Genomic DNA, 23,102 nt, shown 5'->3' with positions numbered 1-23,102 from the left:
CGGTCCATGGGGTCACAAGGAGTCAGACATGAGTGAGCGACTGAAATGAACTGAATGACATCAGTGAATCTCAAAGTAATTATGTTGAGTAAAAGAAATCAGACAAAAATGAGAGTACATAATATACAATCCAGTTATATAAAAGCCTAGAAAATGCAATTACTAGTGACAGAAAACAGATATGTGGTTGGGGATGGGGAGGGCGGTGTAGGGAGAGTCAGGAGAGAGGGGTTGCATTATCTCGCAGTGAAGGTTTCATAGTGGTATATGCATATATCTCAAAACATATCAAATTACATACTTTGTGCATTTTTTTGTATCTCAATTATACTTCAACAAAGCTATGTTTAAAACATGACTTGACTTTAGGCGCGTAGAGCAAAATATAGGTTTGGGAACTGTAAAAAAATCATAGAACATCAAGATATTAACCATATTTGGTTCTACAATGTGACCTTATCTTTAACTGTGAAGTGAAATACTCTTGTTAACTGCCCAATCAGAAGTTCATGCAGCCCATAAGGAGGCTCTCCCCCTACACACAGAGCAAGTGGAATGAGTCATTTAAAGTAAGTTTCACCACTCCCCCGCTGTTTCTCTGTCCTTATCTTGTGGGGAGAAGGTGGAAATATATAAACACAGACTTAATATAAGTCGGGATGCACAATGGGCTTCCCAGGTGGCTCAGTAGTAAGGAATCTGCCTGTCCATGCAGGAGATGTGGGTTTAATACGTTGGTCGAGAAGATCCCCTGGAGAAGGAAATGGCAACCCACTCCAGTATTCTTGCCTGGGAAGTCCCATGGACAGAGGAGCCTGGTGGGCTACAGTCCGTAGGGTCGCAGAGTCGGACACAGCTAGAGTAACAGCACGCTTGAATGAGCTGCTCCAGTAAAGCTTACAACATGACTAATTCCACATTATGTTCTGCTGCTAGAATCACCTGTTTCAACTTGCACATCCTCCTAGCTGTTTAGAGATAGCCAGAGGTAGCTTTTGTGGACATAAGTGTACCTGCAAAACTCTTTTGTCTCTTTAGCTAGTAGTTTCAGTGTTAAACTAGTTGTCAGAGTTTGGGCACGAATCAGTTGGACTGATTTAGGTATCTTGATGGGCTGTTATAGACGATGAAAGGGAGAAACTAGCTCAGTTTGATGAACTGGTATTACTAGAACAAGGCTTGAAATTTAGTGTACAAGTGTGTCCATGCATTTGGGATAGCAAACAAGCAATTTTTGACCTGACTTCCAGGATAAGGCTGGTTAAAGGGTAGTGGGGAATCTATAGATCACTGCTAGTTAAGCTCAATTGAAAAATCCTTTTAACTATTAAAAATTGGGGAATATTAGAAATAAAACACAACATAGAAATATGAACATTTTCAATAGATGAATTTCTATGCACATTTTCATAGAGTTGAGATCATGGGCATATATTATTTTGTCTTGAACTTAAGATGCTCTGCGCATTTCCTTATGTCATTTTTGAAATTATTTTTAATGTCAAAAATATTCTATTGTAGTTATATTCTAATACAGTTAACTGCTTTATTACTGTTCAGTTCGGTTGCTCAGTTGTGTCTGACTCTTTGTGACTCCATGGACTGCAGCACACCAGGTTTCCTTGTCCATCACTAGCCCCAGGAGCTTGCTCAAACTCATGTTCATCAAGTTGGTGATGCCATCCAACCATCTCATTCTCTGTCATCTCCTTCTCCTCCTGCCTTCAATCCTTCCCAGCATCAGAGTCTTTTCCAATGAGTCAGTTCTTTGCATCAGGTGGCCAAAGTATTGGAGTTTCAACTTCAGCATCAGTCCTTCAGTGAATATTCAGGACTGATTTCCTTTAGGATTGACTGGATTATTACCATAATACATAGGGTTTTGCTGTAAAAAATTATGCTGTTATGAACATTTGTGCATAAGTGTACTTTTTCACTTTAAGATTTTTTTCTGTAAAATAAAATTATGAGATAAAGAGTTTATATATTTTTAAGGCTCTGGTTAAATTTTACCAAATGTTTGGTCAAAATGCTCTCCCAGCAGCAGTGTATGAGAATGGTCCAACTTGTGGCATCATTGTTAGTACTGAATGTTTCTTTAAAGGAAAAAAAGTCCTAGCTATTTTGATGGTAAAACAGTATCCTATTATAATTTTCTTCACATTTTAAAAATTACTAGTTATAGTTCCCCTTTCGTTTTCTCTTATCAACTTGTTTATGTCCTTTGCCTTTTCCCCCTTTTTCTACCACATTAATAAAATTGTTCTGTAAAGTCTCCATTGAAGCAGCAATAAAACACTCACTAGAGTTCATTTTATTGAATTGATTTAAATATTTTATTTAAGGAAATATTTTGAAGACTATAGTTCATTATTTATAGGAAAATTATAAAGCGTACATGTTTAAGTAGTGACATTATAGGAAATAGATTTCTCCAAATAACATAATTAGTTTTATAGTGCTACCAGTGGAATGCATCCTGCAGAAACATGGTTTTAACTTCAGATCTGAGCACACTGTCCTTATATCAAAAAAGAAAAAAGGATAATAAAAAAACCCACAACTTTGATTAAATTTTTAGTAGACCATATCTGACTTGTTGAAGAGCAAGTTCTTTTATTTACCTCTTCAAGGAAGTGCTTATTTTTTTCACCTCTTTCTGAGCATCTTTATCCTATAAAGAAAACACAAATACACAATAAAATTTCATACTTCACCCTGATACTCTAGGTACTTTGAAATAGACTTGTTGAACAAGGGGGTACTTTTTGAAAGACCATCACAAAGAAACTGTGCATGTCTTAGGACCAGTATGATTTGCATCTCTGAGAATGTAAGTGATACGGAGAGCTATTTCCAGGCTCTTTCTCCAGCTGGTCTGGGGTGGTGGATACAGGAAGCAGAGCCCCTTCTGCGTAAGCTGTCACACTGCATCCATCACCGTGTTAATGATAACATTGTTTTCTTCTTCAACTATAACATGTGGAAAAGGTCTGAGTCTTAGCAGCAGAATTTGAACAACTGAGATTCCTCTGTAAGATCCAGACAAGATTCCATGGTAAGATCCAAACTGCCTATTTTTTATCAGGTAATTTAAGATTTAAAATCATGTAATGTGTTTCATAGGACTCTATGTGTGTTATTATTTCCTTAAAACAAGTGTGGAAGTTATGAAGAGTGGAAATAAATTCAGATGGTAGGGTGCTCCCATGCATTTTTTGTGTTTAACAGACACCAACCACCTATCAGAAAGGGTTTAAGGAGTGTAACATATTTAAAGAAAACAGAGGAGGAAAAACTGGACAAAGTAGATTTTGGAAGCAGTTGTTGGCTATATTTTTTTTTAAAAAAACTGGAAGTTCTTCAATAGTTTTAATCGTAAGCTTTAATACAGTGATTCTATTGCAGTGACTGATAAACTAGAAGTCTACCTTCTATCAAATCAGTATGTTTGAAGACTGTGAGAAAATATGGCTAATGAATCTAGGTGAGTGATGCATTATTAAAAAGAACTTATAGAAAAGCCATAATTCAAGGTTAACTTTGTAATCCTAGGGCTAGCTCAGTGCCTGGCACCAAGAAAATTCTAGTGAAGTGAAGTCGCTCAGTCTTGTCTGACTCTGTGCCTCCCAGGCTCCTCCGTCCATGGGATTTTCCAGGCAAGAGTACTGGAGTGGGTTGCCATTTCCTTCTCCAGAGGATCTTCCTGACTCAGGGATTGAACCTGGGTCTCCCACATTGCAGGCGGATGCTTTACCCTCTAAGCCACCAGGGAAGCTCATTTAGAGGATTCTAAGTAAGTGCCTATTAAATAGGCAGTTGACTACCAGAGCTCAGTAACAATTTCTCAAATCCAGGAACCAATTTCTTACAGACAAATGATGTAGATGAAAGAACTGTTTCAATTAAATGCCTTAAGAAATAAATATACTCAAACTACAATAAAAGGTTTAAAATTAAGACCATGGCTTAGCAATATCTGCCCTCTGGAGGCATCACAAAGAATTCCTCTAATTCCTACCCAATCCAACTGCTAACACACTCACACACACACACACACACCCCTTCCTTTTTTTACCTCTTCCCAGGGCTTCCACCCCAGTCTTTAATTAATTTACTTTTTTGTGTGTGTGGATAGAGGACACTGGCAAGGCCTTTCAGCTAAAACAAACAAAAAAACAAAACAAAACCCCAGCTAAAACCACCACCTCCAGTCATGCTTTCTTGTCACTGCCTAAAATGCACCCCGTTCAGACCACTAATCCTCTTTGGTACTCACCCCAATACTGCTCTTCTATGCACTCTCTTTCCTGACTCAACCTCTCACTTCTCCCCCTTTTCCCAGACAGAGCTCCCTGGAACTCCTGTTAGAAAACTTGCTTTGAGGTCATATTTGCATAATCAGCAATGTATTTGCTAAGAGAATATTTTTGAGGGGAGCTCAGGAAGAGAATGAGGGAGTGGTTAGGGCCAATGGTAGAGGGTAATTGCCCTCGATTGTTTCTCATATTTGTTAACAAACTCCTGATCACTCTCTTTTTATTTTACTTTTGATGACTTTGGCATCTTGGTCACTGTCTCCACATCGAGTTCTACCACCACTGTTGGAGACTTCACTGTTCCCATGGATTGTGTATCCCAGTCTTGCAGAACGGTGCCTCTTCATATTTTCTTCCACTCCCCATGAGCACACCCTGGGATGTGTCAGACCTAAAACTGCTCCATCTCTGAGACAGGGATCTTGTTCTCTAAACACTGCTTATTCTTGAGGGTCATTTACCTATCCATCTCTTCTCTCTCTCAAGAATTCAACATTTCAGCCATACTATACTTGCTGAAGCTGAAGTTCCAATACTTTGGCCACCTGATGTGAAGAGCCGACTCACTGAAAAAGACCCTGATGCTGGGAAAGACTGAGGACAGAAGGAGAAGGGCATGACAGAGGACGAGATGGTTGGATGGCATCACCGACTCGATGGACATGAGTTTGAGCAAACTCTGGGAGATGGTGAAGGAAGGACAGGGAAGCCTGGTGACCATGGGATAGCAAAGAGTCATACACGAATGAGTGACTGAAAAACAACAATACACTTGATAGAGTGCTTTTTCACATCATATTTATCAGTTCCAAGCCTTTGTTACTTCTCTAGTATTTCATAAAATATGGTGTGTATACCACCCACATTGGTATCACCTGGGATGTTTGAATTACTTATAAAGTATGCATATTTGTCCATGTTTTCATTCACCCTTGCCAAGTAGGTATGTATTTCAACAACAGAGTAATGAGAACACATTTTTTATATGTTTCATTTTTCAGTCACATTAAAAGGTGTTGTCTGATTAAACAAAGTCTTTGTAAATATGTTTAGAGCTGTATAAAAAATGGAAACTGATTAACTAATTAACAGTGATGTAATAAAGGAAAACACTTCAATTACTCAGCATAATGTTTCATGACTTTTTAAAAATTTAATATTTATTTTATTTTTTGGCTGTGCTGGGTCTTCGTTGCTGCATAGGCTTTTCTCTAGTTGCAGGGAGTGGGGGCTACTTTCCAGTTGTGGTACATGGTCTTCTCATTGCAGTGGCCTCTCTTATTGCAGAACTTGGGCTCTAGGGAGCAGGGACTTCAGTAGTTGAGGCTTCAGGATTCAGGAGCACAGGCTCAGTAATTGTCGAGCACAGGATTAATTGTTCCATGGCATGTGAGATTTTCCCCAACCAGGGATCAAACCCATGTCTCCTGCACTGGCAGGTGGATTCTTTACCACTGAGCCACCAGGGAAGCCCCATGTCATGATTTTTTAAAGACAAATACCCATGTATTAGATTTTTCATCAACAACTCTTATTAATCTCATTGTTTATTATGTCTCACCAAAATCTGTATTCAACATTTCTAAGAAGGCATCGTAGTTTTACATCTTTACTTGGCATTATTTTCAGTAATACATTTGGCAAAAGTCTAATTATATGTTGAATTTCGTACTAAGGTTCCTGATAGGTTCCCCCCTTCCCGAGTATGAATTTTCTTAAGATCCAGATGAAGGCATTTCTACAATGACTTGAGGCCTGAGGAATTCTCAAGTGTAAGAACTTGAAGGCTGACTAAAGCATGATCACCTCATTCATAACACTGAGAGTGCCTGACACAGTGAAAGTCTTCCCATGTCCTGGAGCGTTGCTTTATGAGTAATGGGTTTCCCATGTTTATTTCACTGAATTGCTTCTCTGACATGAACTATCTTGTAGTTTCCAAATGGCTTTCTGCTCCTGGTAAAGACTTGCTGCTTCCCTTCCTGCTTGACTCTGAGTGTTCTGTAAGGCTTGAGTGTTGGCTGACGGCTGCAGGGTTTCTCCACTCTGTGAGCTCTCTGCTGTTTATAAAGGTTGGTGCTGAGACTGAAGATTCCTCCACATTCATTATATCTCTAGGGTTCCTCTCCGGTGTATGTTGTTTCATGATGGCTAACGTTAGAGCATCAACTAAAGGCTTTACCACATAGATGATGTTCATATGGTTTCTCTGCAGTGTGAGTTCACTCATATCATTTCAAAGAAGAATTATTTTAGAGGCATTTCCGTAATGATCACAAAGGGTTTCTCTCTGGTGTGAGTTCTCTGGTATGAAAAAAAGGTTAACTCTTTGGCCAAAGTGTTCCCCACATTTGTTACAGTTATAGGGTTTCTCTAATGTGACCTAACATGTGTTGTTATTGCTGAGCAGTGAGTGAATACTTCCCCATTCTCATTATGTTCAAAGAACTCCTTTCCAGTGTGAAATCTCTGCTATTGATGAGAGGTTGTTAAAGGTTTGCCCACATCCATTCATCAACTCATTCATTTACATATGAATTCTATGCTGATCATTCAGTGATAACTTTTAGTTAAAAGTCTTTGCCACACTGGTTACATTCAAAAGGTGTGTTATTCTCCTGCAGGTACACATGTCTTCTCCTTTGATTGAGGCATGTTCACTGCACAGCTATCTGATTAATTGTGAGGCCTTCATTATGCTTCAAGCACTTGATATTTGCCCATATTTATGCAAATGTCCTTTTATAAGAACCCAGGTTATTGTTTTGAGTTCAGGTTACTCCTTTCTTCCTCAAATTCAAACTATTTACTCTGACATTGGAGGTGAAAAATAGCTTTAAGGGACTAGATCTGATAGAGTGCCTGAAGAACTATGGATGGAGGTTCCTGACATTGTACAGGAGACAGGGATCAAGGCCATCCCCAAGAAAAGAAATGCAAAAAAGGAAAATGGCTGTCTGAGGAGGCCTTACAAATAGCTGTGAAAAGAAGAGAAGCGAAAAGCAAAGGAGAAAAGGAAAGATATACCCATTTGAATGCAGAGTTCCAAAGAAGAGCAAGGAGAGATAAGAAAGCCTTCAATGCAAAGAAATAGAGAAAAACAATAGAATGGGGAAGACTAGAGATCTCCTCAAGAAAATTAGAGATACCAAGGGAACATTTCATGCAAAGATGGGCTCAATAAAGGACAGAAATGGTATGGACTTAATAGAAGCAGAAGATATTAAGAGGTGGCAAGAATACACAGAAGAACTATACAAAAAAGATCTTCATGACCCAGATAATCACACAATGTTTGTGATCACTCACCTAGAGCCAGACATCCTAGAATGAAAAGTCAAGTGGGCCTTAGGGAGCGTCACTACAAACAAAGCTAGTGGAGGTGATGGAATTTCAGCTGAGCTATTTCAAATTCTAAAAGATGATGCTGTGAAAGTGCTGCACTCAATATGTCAGCAAATTTGGAAAACCCAGCAGTGGCCACAGGACTGGAAAAGGTTAGTTTTCATTCCAATAACAAAGAAAGGCAATGTCAAAGGATGCTCAAACTCCCGCACGGATTGCACTCATCTCACACACTAGTAAAGTAATGCTCAAAATTCTTCAAGCCAGGCTTCAACAATACATGAATCATGAACTTCCAGATGTTCAAGCTGGTTTTAGAAAAGGCAGAGGAACCAGAGATCAAATTGCCAACATCTGCTGGATCATCAAAAAAGCAAGAGAGGTCCAGAAAAACATCTACTTCTGCTTTATTAACTATGTCAAAGACTTTGACTGTGTGGATCACAACAAACTGTGGAAAATTCTTCAAGAGATGGGAATACCAGACCACCTGACCTGCCTCCTCAGAAATCTGTATGCTGGTCAAGAAGCAACAGTTAGAACTAGACATGGAACAACAGACTGGTTCCAAATAGGAAAAGGAGTATGTCAAGGCTGCATACTGTCACCCTGCTTATTTAACTTATATGCAGAGTATATCATGAGAAATGCCAGGGCTGGATGAAGCACAAGCTGGAATCAAGACTGCTGGAAGAAATATCAATAACCTCAGATATGCAGATGACACCACCCTCATGGCACAAAGTGAGGAAGAACTAAAGAGCCTCTTGATGAAAGTGAAAGAGGAGAGTGAAAAAGCTGGCTTAAAGCTCACAGTCAGAAAACTAAGAACATGGCATCTGGTCCCATCCCTTTATGGTAAATAGATGGAAAAACAGTGGAAACAGTGGCAGACTTTTTTGGGGGGGGCTCCAAAATCGCTACAGATAGTGACTGCAGCCATGAAATTAAAAGACACTGACTTCTTGGAAGAAAAGTTATGACCAACCTAGACAGCATATTAGAAAGCAGAGACATTACTTTACCAACAAAGGTCCATCTAGTCAAGGCTATGGTTTTTCCAGTAGTCATGTATGGATGTGAGAGTTGGGACTGTGAGGAAAGCTAAGCGTTAAAGCATTGATGCTTTTGAACTGTGGTGTTGGAGAAGACACTTTGGAGTCCCTTGGGCTGAAAGGAGATCCCACCAGTCCATCCTAAATGAGATCAGTCCTGATGTTCTTTGGAAGGACTGATGCTGAAGCTGAAACTTTAATACTTTGGCCACCTATGCAAAGAGCTGACTCATTTGAAAAGACCCTGATGCTGGGAGGGATTGGGGGCAGGAGGAGAAGGGGACAACAGAGGATGAGATGGTTGGATGGCATTACTGACTCGATGGACATGGGTTTGAGTAAACTCTGGGAGTTGGTGATGGACAGGGAGGCCTGGTGTGCTGCAGTCCAGGGAGCTGCAAAGAGTGGGATATGGCTGAGAGACTGAACTGAATGAACCCTGACACTAGATGGCTCCTTCCTACAGATATTCTGCATGGAAGTTAGGTCCTAGCTTTTAAGACTTTTCAGCCTAGACTCTGGCCTTGGGCAAGCCCTTTCTCTTCTTACCCTAGCTCTTCCCCTTGAACCAATTGGGCAGGCACATCTTATTTTTAGAGCTCATCCCCCAGGGAGATCCAACAACTGATGTTCTCCATCAGTCATATCTCTGTATGGCTTCCTCTGAGATGGGTCCAGCAGGCCCACTCTCCCTAAGTCCACAGCCATGTCCTCAAAGGTCCTCATTTCCTGTGGCTGCAATGCCAAGAACTCAGCCACCCCCTGCCTTCCTCTGTTCTCTCACCCAGGGGCCATCGGAGCGCGAGGCCTGCAGGGCAGATCCCAGTGGACAGAGTGAGCCACACTGATAGGTTGTTGTCAGCACCCTCTGCAGCTTGGCACTTTTTTCTCTAGAAAAAGGCCAGGAATTCATATTTTTAACAAGCCTCCCACACTCAAGAAAGTCTTAAAGATCTAAACGACTGGGTTTAAATTCTAAATCCTTAGAATCTCAGTTACCTACCAGAACCTCAAGAAGGCTTTTCTTAGCCCCTGGTTCAGGTTGCAGGCCCAGTTTATTTTCTCATAAACTCCGTGCTTTCATCTCCACTACACTCATCATACTTTATTGCCATTACTTGTTCAGTGCCTGCCTTCAGACTATAGAATTCATGGTGGCAAAGAAGGATCTGATTTATTTCTCACTGTATCCCAAGCTTCTGACTGAGCAGCACCATATTTACAATATAAATGAATAAAGGTAATTTTTTTCACTTACTCAAGCACACACATTTAAAAATACAGATTTGCTTGATCTCAAAGTGTCAGAAAATATTACATTTTGAAGAAATACATCAATGTTGTCTACTAAAGACTTCGGACAAATAAGAGAGAGACTTATTTATACTAAGCCATTATACTCTGGGCATTTGAATAATGATTTATCAAACATCAACTTTACTAGACTGCATATTGGTCAAAAATGACTGATCCCAAACTGATGCTATATCAACAGTTATTTTAAGAAAATTAATCACAGTTCAGTTCAGTTGCTCAGTCGTGTCCAACTCTTTGTGACCCCATGGACTGCAGCACGCCAGGCTTGCTTGTCCATCACCAACTCCCGGAGCTTACTCAAACTCATGTCCATCAAGTCATTAGTTTCTTTTTTTTTAAAACAGCATATTAAAAAAAATTAATTACAAGGAACGCTAAAAAACTTCTTTAAGGTGTTTTTTATATGCTAAGGCCATTAGATACTGAGAAAGCTTAATAAATAATATATATATATATATAGAGAGAGAGAATCCCGTGGACAGGGGAGCCTGGTGGGCTGCTATCCATGGGGTCGCACAGAGTCGGACACGACTGAAGCAACTTAGCACAGCATAGCATACTTTAGAAATAATATATTTTAAATGCAGATAAACAGAAGGTAAGAGACAAAAGAGCACAAATTGGAGTACGTAAACAGAGTGACACTTCCTACCTACAATTCAGGAAATGTCTGTTCAGATAGTGGGAAAGTATCCACTCCAAAATGGCCTTATCAAAAAAAAATTCTTAATGTACAAGGAAGAATATATTCTCCAGGCAAGAATAGCACAGAAGATAATGTACAAGAAATACATTTACATGAGAAAAAGATAGGCAAATACAAATTTCTAACAAATGAGACCCTGGACAACACTGTTGGATTCCCTACAACAGGAAGACAGGTTAAGAGTTGAGGACTGACTATACTTTCTAAATTATATGAAAAACCGATAGTCTTAACTAAGATAATTAAATATGAGATCTTAATTAAAACAGAACTTAGAACTGAAGATATTTAAAGTAGAATTAGGATTTTAGGGAATTCTCTGATTGCCTAGTGGTTAGAATCAGTGCTTTTACTGCCAGGGCTCTGGGTTCAATCCCTGGTTGGGGAACTAAGATCCCACAAGTCGAGTGGTGCAGCCAAAAACAAAAAAAATTTAGGATTTTTTTTTTTTTTTTTTTACTAAGAGTGGTTACTAAGGAAAGTGATGATTATCAATCTATAGAACAGGTTGTAAATAAAGCCCAGGACTTTAAACTACAAGTAATTTCAAAGACAACTATATCACTTGCTTTAATTTCTTCTTCCCGTGGTTGTTTCTGGTACATTGTATTTATTGTCTAAAAAGAGCTTGTCTTAGAGGAGCAATGAATGTCATTTCAAAGTTTTATAACATTTTTAAAGTAGTTTTTTTTCTTTACTGAATTAGCACATCCCTCACTGAAACACAAAATCTTACACAATGTTTTTTACACAGTGTTTTTTGAGCTTTCTCAGGTTGCTCTGAGCCAGTAACTTGGACACTTCCTCTGGGCAAACAACTTTCTGGCCACTGAGGTCATCATTATTTCACTCAGTGATCATTCTCACATTGTCTCAGACACAGGAATCCCTTTTACTTTAAAAGAAGGAATGCTTCCCAGGACCTGACATTACCTTTCTAGGGTCAAGAAAAGTCCACATGAATAATAAAATACCGTAATTTCAGATTCTGGGAACATAAAGCAGCTTACACGCACGAATCTGGGCTCCAGAGGCCCGAGGGCTGACAGTCCCAATATTAAGTGCTGCGTGACGAGCACCAGGCTCCTTGATAAGGACAGAAGTCATTTCACGAATATCTGTGATGCCAAGAAGAGAGGAAGAGTGCCACGGAAAGAACCGCAGATGCTATGCAAGTTCACAACAGGGAGAGAAAAACCACAGCTGAGCTGCCTTTGTTGTAACGAATGCCAAAGCTAGATATGTTGGAAATAAATAACTGGGCCAGCGAAATCACTGATGGGATATACTTCAACTTAGAAAACCTTTAGAGAGAGTGGATACTACAGATAACTTGCCTCATTCTAGTTTCTAACTGAAAAAGAAATTGAGATATTCCTGACAGTATCCGAACCATGTTAAAAAAAAAAAAAACTGGGAATATAAATTACTGCAAAAAATAAGTAATGTGGGAAATATTTGCTAATGTTGTTTTGCTTATTACATAAATAGTTCCACATGGCCCAGCTTTCTTAGCTACATTTATTACTAGCTCAGCAGGTAAAGAGTCTACCTGCAATGCAGGAGACCCTGGTTCGATTCCTGGATGGAGAAGTTCCCCTGGAGAAGGAAGAGGCCACTCACTCCAGTATTCTTGGACCTCTCTGGTGGCTCAGACTGTAAAGAATCTGCCTGCAACGTGGAAGACTTGGGTTCGATCCCTGGGTTGGGAAGATCCCCTGGAGGAGGGCGTGGCAACCCACTCCAGTAATTTTGCCTGGAGAATCCCCATGGACAGAGGAGCCTGGGGGGGCCACAGGCCATGGGGTTGCAGAGAGTCGGACACGACTGAGTGACTCAGCACAGCGCAGCTATTCAGTATTACTGTTAGCGCTACTCTTTTTCTTTTGTAAGGTGTTAGTCTTTGGAGCCTTCCTACCAATACTTATGGAGTCCTTGTTATATGCCGGGCACTACATTTGGTACCAGGAAGAGAGTGATGAATGAAAAACACCTAGTTGCTACTTTCATGGAACAACCACGCAAATAACTATAGAATCACAACCGTGCCAAATAAGAAGAAGGAAAAGCATGAGGTACCTTCTAGCCTGAGAGTGCCAAGGGAGTCTTTCCTGAAGGAATGCCATTTATGGTGAGGCCTGAAGGATGAAGGGAGTGGAGGGTGGTTCGTAAGGGAATGTTTCAGAAAGAGGGAACACCAAATGCCAAGGGTGCAAGGTGGGAGGAACACGGCGCAGAGGAGGAGGGAGGGAAACCATGAAGCTTGAGAGACTGGGAGGCGCCAGCCCCGAAAGGCATGCTAAAAATTCTGAACGCATCCTAAAAGCAAAGTGTTTCAAGCAAGGAAGTGCCGTGTGAGGTTTATGTTTAATCTATGGCTTTGGCTGACACTGAGAGCCAACAGTGATGGAGCCGGGGCAAGAGGCTATGAGACCAGCTGGGAGGTTTACATGATTGTAGCTCAGGTGAGAGGACGGTGCCCTGCTTGGAGGGCTGGCCGGAGAGCGAGATGGTGGAGAGAGAGAGCACGCACGTAGCTGGATGACCCAAGGCATGTTTTAGAACAGCTCTGAGAACTTGGTGACTGGGGAGACATCTGGTTTGGGGGGCTGAGAGACAAGTAAGAGTCAAAGAGCATTCCCAGCTTTCCTAGTTAGGGGGGTGGAGGTGCCATTTACTAAGAGGGGCAGATGGAGGGAGAGCGGATGCAGAGGCCTAATGATGAGTTGAGTCTGAGATGTCTGTGAGTCATCCAAGCGGAGATGTCAAGCAGGATGTTGGATAATCAGGTCTAGACTCAGAGGGGAGGTCTAGAGACACACATTTGAGGATCCCTGGTAGGTATGTAGCATTTGAAGCCATGGAGGATAAGTTTGGCTGGCAGGGAGGAGGAAAGGGAGAGAAGACTTAGCAACCAAGGATCAAACTCTGAAGCTCATCAATTTGGCCCTCTTGTGAGAGCCCTAAATGTCATGCATAGATACCTGCATTTCACACCAGGTACTATACCTCATTATCATGTTGCATTTTAATCTTGTATTCTAATAAGAATGCATAGGCTTCCCTGGTGGCTCAGCTGGTAAAGAATCACCTGCAATGTGGGGGACTTGGGTTTGATCCCTGGGTTGGGAAGATCTCCTGGAGAAGGGAATGGCTATCCACTCTAGTATTCTGGCCTTGAGAATTTGATGGACTGTATAATCCATGGGGTTGCAAAGAGTAGGACATGATTGAGCGACGTTCACTTTAAGTTTCTAATAAGAATGCATAGACACTTAGTTTAAAATGACTGCATGTAACCCAAACTGGCATTGCTCAGGAGAGATGTGAAAGACAGTAGGGTCCTGACCACTAAAAAGGAGCAAGCAACCTGGGGGTACACAATCTGTTTTCTGCTGAAAAAGTTACACAAACTGTCTTCTGGAGAAGGAGGGCTGTTTTCTTTCCAGGTGGCTCAGTGGTGAAGAATCCGCCTGCCCATGAAGGAGACACAAAAGGCGCGGGTTTGATCCCTGGATTGGTAAGATTCCCCTAGAGAAGGAAATGGCAACCCATGCCAGTATTCTTGCCTGAAAAATCCCACGGGCAGAGGAGCCTGCCCAAAGGGTCACAAAGAGTTGAATGAGCACAGCACAGCACATGAGATGGGAACAGGAAACATTTATCTGTTTCTTTTTGTTCCCACAAAAAGAATACAGGAATACAGACCGAGCTTGTTAATGCTGTGAAATCCCTAAAACTTAGAGCACATCCAGAATTCTGAATTAGTGGGAAAAAAGGCAAGGAGTAATACGACTGCTTCTTTTTCATGAACGGTGTTCAAAGACCGAGAAAATGCTAGTACATATTTTCAGTCCTCTCCACGGCCTCGGACAGTCAGAGCCTGCTGGGCGCTGGGGACTGACGGGACCACTGCCTGGACCTCCTCCTGCTGTCGGGGCGGTGGCCTGTCTAGCTTGCTAGCTGCCTCCCCCAGTGTAATCACCAGCTCTGCAGACTTACACCTTCCTCCAACCTTCCCCTGGGGCCTTACTCCCTGCTGCGTAACACCCAACGAGCATCACGGTATCTTAACTGCTAGCCCACACCTGATTTTCATGCCTATTAAAGATACAAGGGGTCTCCTGGTGAAGGGTTATCTATAGCAGTTTTTAAAACTTCATAGTACATGTTAAATCCAAGTTAAAATCTTTGAGGATAGGAAAAAAAACTCCAGATGTATCTGAGCCACTTACTCATAGTTGAGGTTGGAACTGCACTAATAAAATAAACAGTGCTCCTTGTTACTGTGTGGACTTACCTCTTTGGTAATACAAGGAAGCAACACCGCCAAATTACAGAACTTCACAGCATTGTCAATTTGATTAAGATCGGCATAACACTAGAAATGAAAAAAAATAATATGAAGGGCAACACATTTTTGTGCAATGGATTCAAAGTGATCTTAAAACAGTGGTTTTCATTACCTTGGCCATGAACATGTAATTGGACTTAGAAAATGCAGGCTGTAGTTCTTCAACCTGATTTTAAGAGAAAACAGAAAAGAGACTATCAGGGAAATATTAGAACAAGTAAAGGAGATATATTTCAATAAATCAGACATTAACCAAGTTACCCTAAGAATTTAGGTTGGTTGTGTCACATCTGAATCATTTTATCAGCTCAAGTATCTTTTGGGTGGAAATACAGCTTTTGAGCTTACCCACTGAAATGGGATTATTACTGTGGTCATAAAGCTTACAAAGCAATGAGATACTTTAGGATTTGGGAATCACCTTGTATAACCATCTTCCTCACTTCCCCTTCTCTATCCTTTCTTTTTTTTCTTCCAGGGGCCAAACAACTGGTGGTACAGTCTCCTCAGGACAAGTCCCTACAATCTCCTTAGGAAGCAGGAGTGCAGTGTGACTGGTATTTCATGGCAAGCATCTTCCACTACATTAATATTTGATTTCTGATAATTTCAACACATTCTGTATGAGCTGAATAATAACAGGCCCATGACATCAAGTTCTTTTAAATAAAAGGCAGATGGTTAAAATAACTAGTTGAAGTGGCAAACCACCTTGCAGATTTTAGTTACTGGGTATTATAAAGTCCTTTACTCCTCATCTGCTAGTGTCTCATGTACCAGTTCCTTTTCTTCATCTCTGGTAAATAAGAATTTCGCCAGATATGTGGTGTTGCTACTAGAGAACTCTTCTTAGAACCTAAGTCTGTCTTTGCATTGGAGCCAAATTTTGCTCTTATGAAAGTTTATGCCGGAGGCTCCCAGGCTGGGACCCTGACTCCCAACACAGAAGAAGGCAGAACCCAAAAGGAGGATGCTTTAAAAAAAATTTACAAATACATGCTTGTTTTACAACTTATAAATACTTCAGACATATTCAAAATTAAAAAGTGAAAGCTTCTCTGTTTCAATTTTATTCTCAATTATGATCTATTTCCCCAGGGGTAACCACTATCAACAGTTTGACAAATGCATCCTACAGACCTTTAAGTAGAGGAACTCCCTGCCTCCCGCCTCCCACCTCCCACCTCTCCACTACTCAAGATGACTGATTTCTGAAAAAAATTTAAATAGGACCATTTCCTACTTATTGGTTCCAAACCTTTTTTTCCCTCAATGTATCACAGACACATTTTTGTGTTCACATAGACAGATCTACTTCATCATTTCTACGAGCTGTATTTCATATTGCATATACACTAAAATTAAGCATCACTGTTAGACACTTAGACTTATTTTTCACTATTACTAACAATGATCAATGTACATACTTGCTCCTATATGCCCATGTGCATGTGATTATGTGTGCAGGAGAGATTCCCATAAGTTGGATTTCTGAGTCAAAAGATACATACATTTTAAGGATGGATAGAGGTGAAAGCAAGAGCTAGGGTTCTGAGGAGTGTTCCAATACCTTATGAGAGCACATCCCTTGTAAAGGCCACTTATTCTCTGCAGAATCCAAGAGAAGGGTCCTGGGAGGAGGAGAAGGAGGACAAAATCTCTTGGGCTGGGAAGCCAGACTAGGTGTAACTCTTTAAGACTGAGCAGATGAACAGTGTGTGGATCTGGCCTAGAACCTGCTAGTGAAACACTGGAGTTGCCGACAGACTGAAGGAAGTTACTGTTCAGTCCTGGCCAAGCCTTGAAAGCCCAACAGAGCCATCCATGGTGCCAATGGATTCTGGTCCTCCTGCTTCTTCTCTCTTGTCCAATTATTTCCATTTTAACTCTTTGAGTTAAAACAAAATTATGTAAAGCATTTATCCTTCAACTAAAAAAATAAATAAATTTTTTTAAAAGTTATGGTTTTTCCAGTAGTCACGCATGAATGTGAGAGTTGGACCATAAAGAAGGTTGAGCACTGAAGAATTTATGTTTTTGAATTGTAGTGCTGGAGAAGACTCTTGAGAGTCTCTCGGATAGTAAGGAGATCAAACCAGTCAATCCCAAAGGAAATCAACCCTGAATATTCATTGGAAGGACTGATGCTGAAGCTGAAGCTCCAATACTTTGGCCACCTGAAGGGAAGAGCTGACTCACTGAAAAGACCCTGGTGCTGGGAAAGACTGAAAGCAGGATGAGAGGGTGAAGGACAGGGAAGGCTGGTCTGCTGCAGCCACGGGGTCGCAAAGAGTTAGACATGACTTAGTGACTGAACAACAACAAAGGAACATAGGCAGGCTACTAACAATACTTACATTCTAAAATGGAGCAGATTCTGACCTTTGCCAAAGGCATTAGCTGCATAACAAGGAAAGTTGGGTCATTCAATAGAATGTTTTAATTAACGGGCAGTTTCTATGATGTTCTTCGAACTATGCCATAACATCTGGCAGAAAATACTGTACTTGCTTACTTCATCTTGGTCATCCAAGTTCCCCAAAGGCAGGAGCTGTGATGGTCATTTCTGTGTTCCCTTCATTTGGTATTAGGTATATGCTTAAAAAACATTGCTGAATAAATTAGCTTTGTTTTAAAACATCTCATTAACTCATGCAGCAGCTCTCTGTCATATCAAATCACAGAAGACAGCTCAGGAGCTGGTGAAACCACTAGGAAGATTCGGGGATCTTGTGACTGCAAACAGTGAGTGACATCAGGATGGCCAAAATTGCCACACCTGTCTTCTACTACACACACCCATCCAGGAGTGCTCCAACATACCATGGGCTTCACATGAAGGACCATGAGAACTTTAAAAACAGGTCAAGCTCTAAAACCACGTTATACCACAATTCCAATCATAGGTATTTACCTAAGAAAATTTAAAACATGTCTACATAAAAGTTTGCCTATGAATGATCATAAGTGCTTATTCATAATATCCCCAAGCTGGGAACAACTCAAATGTCCATCAATAGGTAAATGCATAAGTAAATTGTTGTAAATCCATGTAATGGAATATTACGAGGCAATCACAAATACATTCAATAAATTGACTGCATCTCAAAACATGTAGAGCAAAGGAAGCCAGATATGCAAAGTACCAAAGCTATGATTCCATTTATATACAATTTTAAAACAGGCAAAGTGGTGGTAATTACATAAGTATGCAAATTTGTCAAATTTCACGGAACTGTACACATAGAATGGGTGTATCTAACTGTATATAAACTATATCTTAATATATTCAGATATTCTGAAATAATTAGTCTGGGTTGTAGCCTGGGTTAGCATTTTTTAAAGCTCTCCAGACAATTCAAATATATCAGTTCTGTTCAGTTCGCATGGACAAGGTTATAAACCATTGACTGAGGGAATCAGGCCAGAATTTTGGATGAAGTGGGAAGCATGCTATATCTTAAAAGAATCCAAACATGGAATTTGCAGATGACTCTTGGTCTCAAATCACCTCCCTAGATGTTTTGGGGCTGTGGAGAACCAGATTTCACCAGTTATATGCAAAAATAACAGCAATATCAGCAATATGTATTTTTAGTCAGAGCACTTAGTGTGTGAGACCATGGGCCAAGAACACTACATGTATTATTTCGTGTAATTTTCACAAAAACAAAATTAGGTATTATTATGCCTACCTTACTGATAAAGAATTTAAGGTTAGGAGAAATAAACAAACAGGTCCATGTCATATTAACAGTAAAAGTCTCAGGTCTTAAACTGTCTGATTCTAAAACTAGAGCTCTCTCTCTACAGGAGTGCATTGCCTGGCTCTGGAGCTGTGCCCCTGTGAACCTCTTTGGAGGCATGGAGTGGGGCAGGGCTTCCTGTTGGGACTAGGGGGGTGCAGAAACATGGAGTGTGGGAGCCACGGTATGTGCTGTTTCTTTTTCCCCGCTTGTCCCCCCAGGTTTCTCAGTCCCCCACAGCCCTCAGCCGTCCAGGCTCCTCGGTACCCTCGTGGGCTGCAGTAAACACGGGGTGAGGCACTCCTGATGCCTTCTCACCGTCTGACAAACGCTGTGGAACGCATTTCAGACAATATCCAAGTCATAACTGAATGGTGAGGTCCTCAAGACGGGTTCACGAGATGTTTACAATGAGGGCTTCCCTGGCGGCTCAGACAGTAAAGAATCTGCCTGCAATGCAGGAGACTCAGGTTCAGTCCCTGGGTGGGAAAGATCCCCTGGAGAGGGAATGGCTACCCACCCCAGTATTCCTTCTTGGAGAATTCCATGGACAGAGGAGCCTGGCGGGCGACAGTCCATGGGATCTCAAACAGATGGACACAACTGAGTGACTAACTTTCTTTCCTTTTACAATTTAATTCAGTTAAAATTCTTTGAGCCTTTATTGAGCACTTACAGGTCCTGGGCACTCTCTAAGCAATTTGCTTGGATTAACTTATTTAACCTTCATAACAACGCTATCACCTCCATGTTATTGATTAAACTGAGAGAGAAAGATATTAAGTAACTTGCCCAATGTCAGTCAGCCAGTAAAAAGCAGAACTGGGATTTAACCAGGTGGTCTGGTTTCAGAGTTTATACCTCTACATCATTGTGCTTCTTACTTACTTTTGATTTTATCTGTGTAATACTTCAGGTGCAGAAGCACCTGAAGAACTTTCGTTCCATGTCCTGAAAACCTGACCCTCTAATTGTAACTTTGATACCATCAAAAATGGGTTTAAAGCTTTCATTAAAAACTTAAAATGAGAAAAAAAAATGGGTTTAAAGCTCAAATGAAATTTTTGCTAATGAACATGTGATTAGTCACTTAGTTGTGTCTGACTCTTTGTGACCCCATGGACTGTAGCCCTCCAGGCTCCTCAGTCCACGGGGACTCTCCAGGAAAGAATACTGGAGTGGGTAGCTGTTACCTTCTCCAGGAAATCTTCCTAACCCAGGGACTGAACCCAGGTCTCCCACATTGCAGGCAGATTCTTTACCAGTTGGACCACCAGAGAAGCCCAAGGATACTGGAGTGGGTAGCCTATCCCTTCTCTAGGAAAACTTTCTAACATAGGGATTGAACCAGGGTCTCCTGCATTGCAGGCTGATTCTTTACCAGCTGGGCTACCAGGGAAGCCCCATGAACATAGCACCTTTTATAAATCATTTTAAATGCATGATGATCTATATCCTTATAAAATTTAACAAGGGAGATCTAATTCTTGATGTTAGAAAGAAGCTGAAGTGATAATACATTATCAGACTTCATTCATGTCTTTGACCTGCCATTGTGTGACACTGGAAAAAGTTACATTCCTGATGTATTGATTCCCTTTTTTATAAAACAAAAAAGATCATACTAAATAAAAAAGAAGAAACATACAGCCCTTGTACTTGTATATCCATACTTTATCCCACTGGGTGCAGGCTTGATTTCAGAATACTTATTTTTTCAAAAACCACTAGCCATTGTTCAGAGAAGTGCAGTATATTTGCTATCTTAGAATATATGATTTTAAAACTCCTTGGTTCTACAAAATCGAGCCCTAAAATATACCAAAAAATACTAGCCTTTAAAATATATTTGACAACACTGTTCAGAGCCTGATTTTCTCTATATTGTTACAGATCTGAAGTAGGCAGGAGGGAAAAGAAAAATCAGTAAGATTCCATAATTGGTTCCAGAGAAAAATGAAGAGATTAGCCCAACAGCAAGTTGGTTAAATGCGTGGATATATTACACATATTCATGTGTGCACACACACATATTACTATTTAGAGTTTATCAGTAGAGCAATTGTACATTTTAGGATGGTAATGAAAATCCTGGTTTGGTCTGATGCCCCACGAATGTTCCATAGAACTGTCTACAATTCAAAGAGTAACTTTTAAAATAACTCATCTTCTTAGCAATTTTTAGTTCTTTAAGATTAAACTGGTTCTATGTTAGGATAATCAGGAGTATTTTGGACCAAGTCTAATAATCAGGAGGCCTTCCCAGGTGGGCCCAGTGGTAAACAATTCACCCGCCAATGCAGGAGATGCAGGAGACATGGGTTTGATCTCTGGGATGGGAAGATCCCCTGGAGGAGGAAATGGAAACCTACTCCAGTATTCTTGACGGGAAAATCCCATGGACAGAGGAGCCTGGCAGGCTACAGCCCATGGGGTGTCAAAGAGTCGGACATGACTGAGCAACTGAGCATGCATGCTTTCTAAAAATTAGGGCATGAATACTTTTGTATGTAAACAGTCTGGAGAGCTACAATGGATTTGGCAGTAAGGGCTGCCACACCTAGGACTCAGCACATAACTATCCTCTAAGAAGTAGTTTGAACATGCCAAAATGAGGACACAATCTGGGGCTCCAGTTAGAGGTCTACACATGGAGAAGAGAAAGATTTCCTTGACAGCAAGGGTAGGCGGGCCTGATGAAGACAGGAGCCAGACTGACATTGAAATAATGGATAGGCAAAACATACCTTGAGGAAATTTTGCAAAGCTTCTTGTACAGTTGAGGATGGTATATTTCCAAACAGAGTAGCAGCCATTTTTCTCTCAATCCAGCTCAGTTTTGAGACCTGCAAATATAAAGCAATATCACTCAGACAGTTGACTACCTTTTGAATGAATAATCTCTCCTCAGATGCATGTGTGTATGCACATATGTAGGGTATGCATACAATATCAGGCTGTCAGTTTCAGTTCAGTCATTCAGTCATGTCTGACTCTTTGTGACCCCATGGACTGCAGCATGCCAGGCTTCCCTGTCCTTCACGACCTCCTGAAGCTTGCTCAAACTCATGTCCATAGAGTTGGTGATGCCATCCAAACATCTTATCCTTTGCTGTCCCTTTCTCCTGCCTTCAATCTTGCCCAGCATCAGGGTCTTTTCAAATGAGTCAGTTTTTTGCATCAGGTAGCCAAAGCATTAGTTTCAGCTTTTTTCAGCTTCAGCATCAGTCCTTCCAATGAATATTCAGGACTGATTTCCTTTAGGATTGACTGGTTGGATTTCCTTGAAGTCCAAGGGACTCTCAAGAGTCTTCTCCAACACCACAGTTCAAAAGCATCGGTTCTTCAGTGCTCAGTTTTCTTTATAGTCCAATTCTCACATCCATACATGACTACTGGAAAAATTATAGCTTTGACTAGACGAACCCATGTCAGCAAAGTACCGTCTCTGCTTTTTAATATGCTGCCTAGGTTGGCCATAGCCTTTCTTCCAAGGAATAAGCGTCTTTTAATTTCATGGCTGAAGTCACCATCTGCAGTGATTTTGGAGCCTCCCCCCAAAAAGTCTCTTACTATTTGCATTGTTTCCTCGTCTATTTGCCAAGAAGTGATGGGACCAGATGCCATGATCTTAGATTTTTGAATGTTGAGTTTTAAGTCAACTTTTCCACTCTCCTCTTTGACTTTTATCAAGAGGCTCTTTAGTTCTTCTTCACTTTCTGCCATAAGGGTGGTGTCATCTGCATATCTGAGGATATTGATATTTCTCCCAGCAATCTTGATTCTAGCTTGTGCTTCATCCATTCTGGCATTTTGCATGATGTACTCTGCATGTAAGTTAAATAAGCAGGGTGACAGTATGCAGCCTTGACATACTCCTTTCCTGATTTGGAACCAGTCTGTTGCTCCATGTCCAGTTCTAACTGCTGCTTCCTAACTTACATACAGATTTCTCAGGAGGCATGTCAGGTGGTCTGGTATTCCCATCTCTTTCAGAATTTTCCACAGTTTGTTGTGATCCACACAGTCAAAGGCTTTGGCATAGTCAATAAACAGAAGCAGATGTTTTTCTGGAACTCTCTTGCTTTTTCGATGATCCAGCAGATGTTGGCAATTTGATCTCTGGTTCCTCTGCCTTTTCTAAAACCAGCTTGAACATCTGGAAGTTCACGGTTCATGTACTGTTGAAGCCTGGCTTGGAGAATTTTGAGCATTACTTTGCTAGCATGTGAGATGAGTGCAATTGTGTGGTAGTTTGAA

General features: G+C 40.8%; 1 protein-coding gene across 3 annotated transcripts in view; it reads right to left on the bottom strand.

The window, feature by feature from the left end:
* Nucleotides 1-2,312: 2,312 nt before the first annotated feature.
* The window catches only part of RMDN2 (regulator of microtubule dynamics 2), a 65,989-nt gene continuing 45,199 nt past the window's right edge, over nucleotides 2,313-23,102 (bottom strand). For 2 of the 3 annotated variants that reach the window (XM_070476876.1, XM_070476878.1), the window contains 4 exons: nucleotides 21,590-21,688; nucleotides 15,209-15,262; nucleotides 15,043-15,123; nucleotides 2,313-2,674 (listed from right to left, as the gene is read on the bottom strand). In XM_070476876.1, the coding sequence (XP_070332977.1) occupies nucleotides 2,621-2,674; nucleotides 15,043-15,123; nucleotides 15,209-15,262; nucleotides 21,590-21,688 (288 nt within the window). In that variant the 3' untranslated portion in view covers nucleotides 2,313-2,620. Of the gene's footprint in view, nucleotides 2,675-15,042; nucleotides 15,124-15,208; nucleotides 15,263-16,666; nucleotides 16,728-21,589; nucleotides 21,689-23,102 lie in introns of those variants that run through there. The other variant, XM_070476877.1, reaches the window with a different exon arrangement.

The sequence above is a fragment of the Odocoileus virginianus genome, chromosome 2, assembly GCF_023699985.2.
Source record: "Odocoileus virginianus isolate 20LAN1187 ecotype Illinois chromosome 2, Ovbor_1.2, whole genome shotgun sequence".
NCBI classification, from domain to species: Eukaryota; Metazoa; Chordata; class Mammalia; order Artiodactyla; family Cervidae; genus Odocoileus; species Odocoileus virginianus.
The sequence above is the reverse complement of the archived record's forward strand: the minus strand, read 5'-3'. Positions and strand labels throughout refer to the sequence as shown.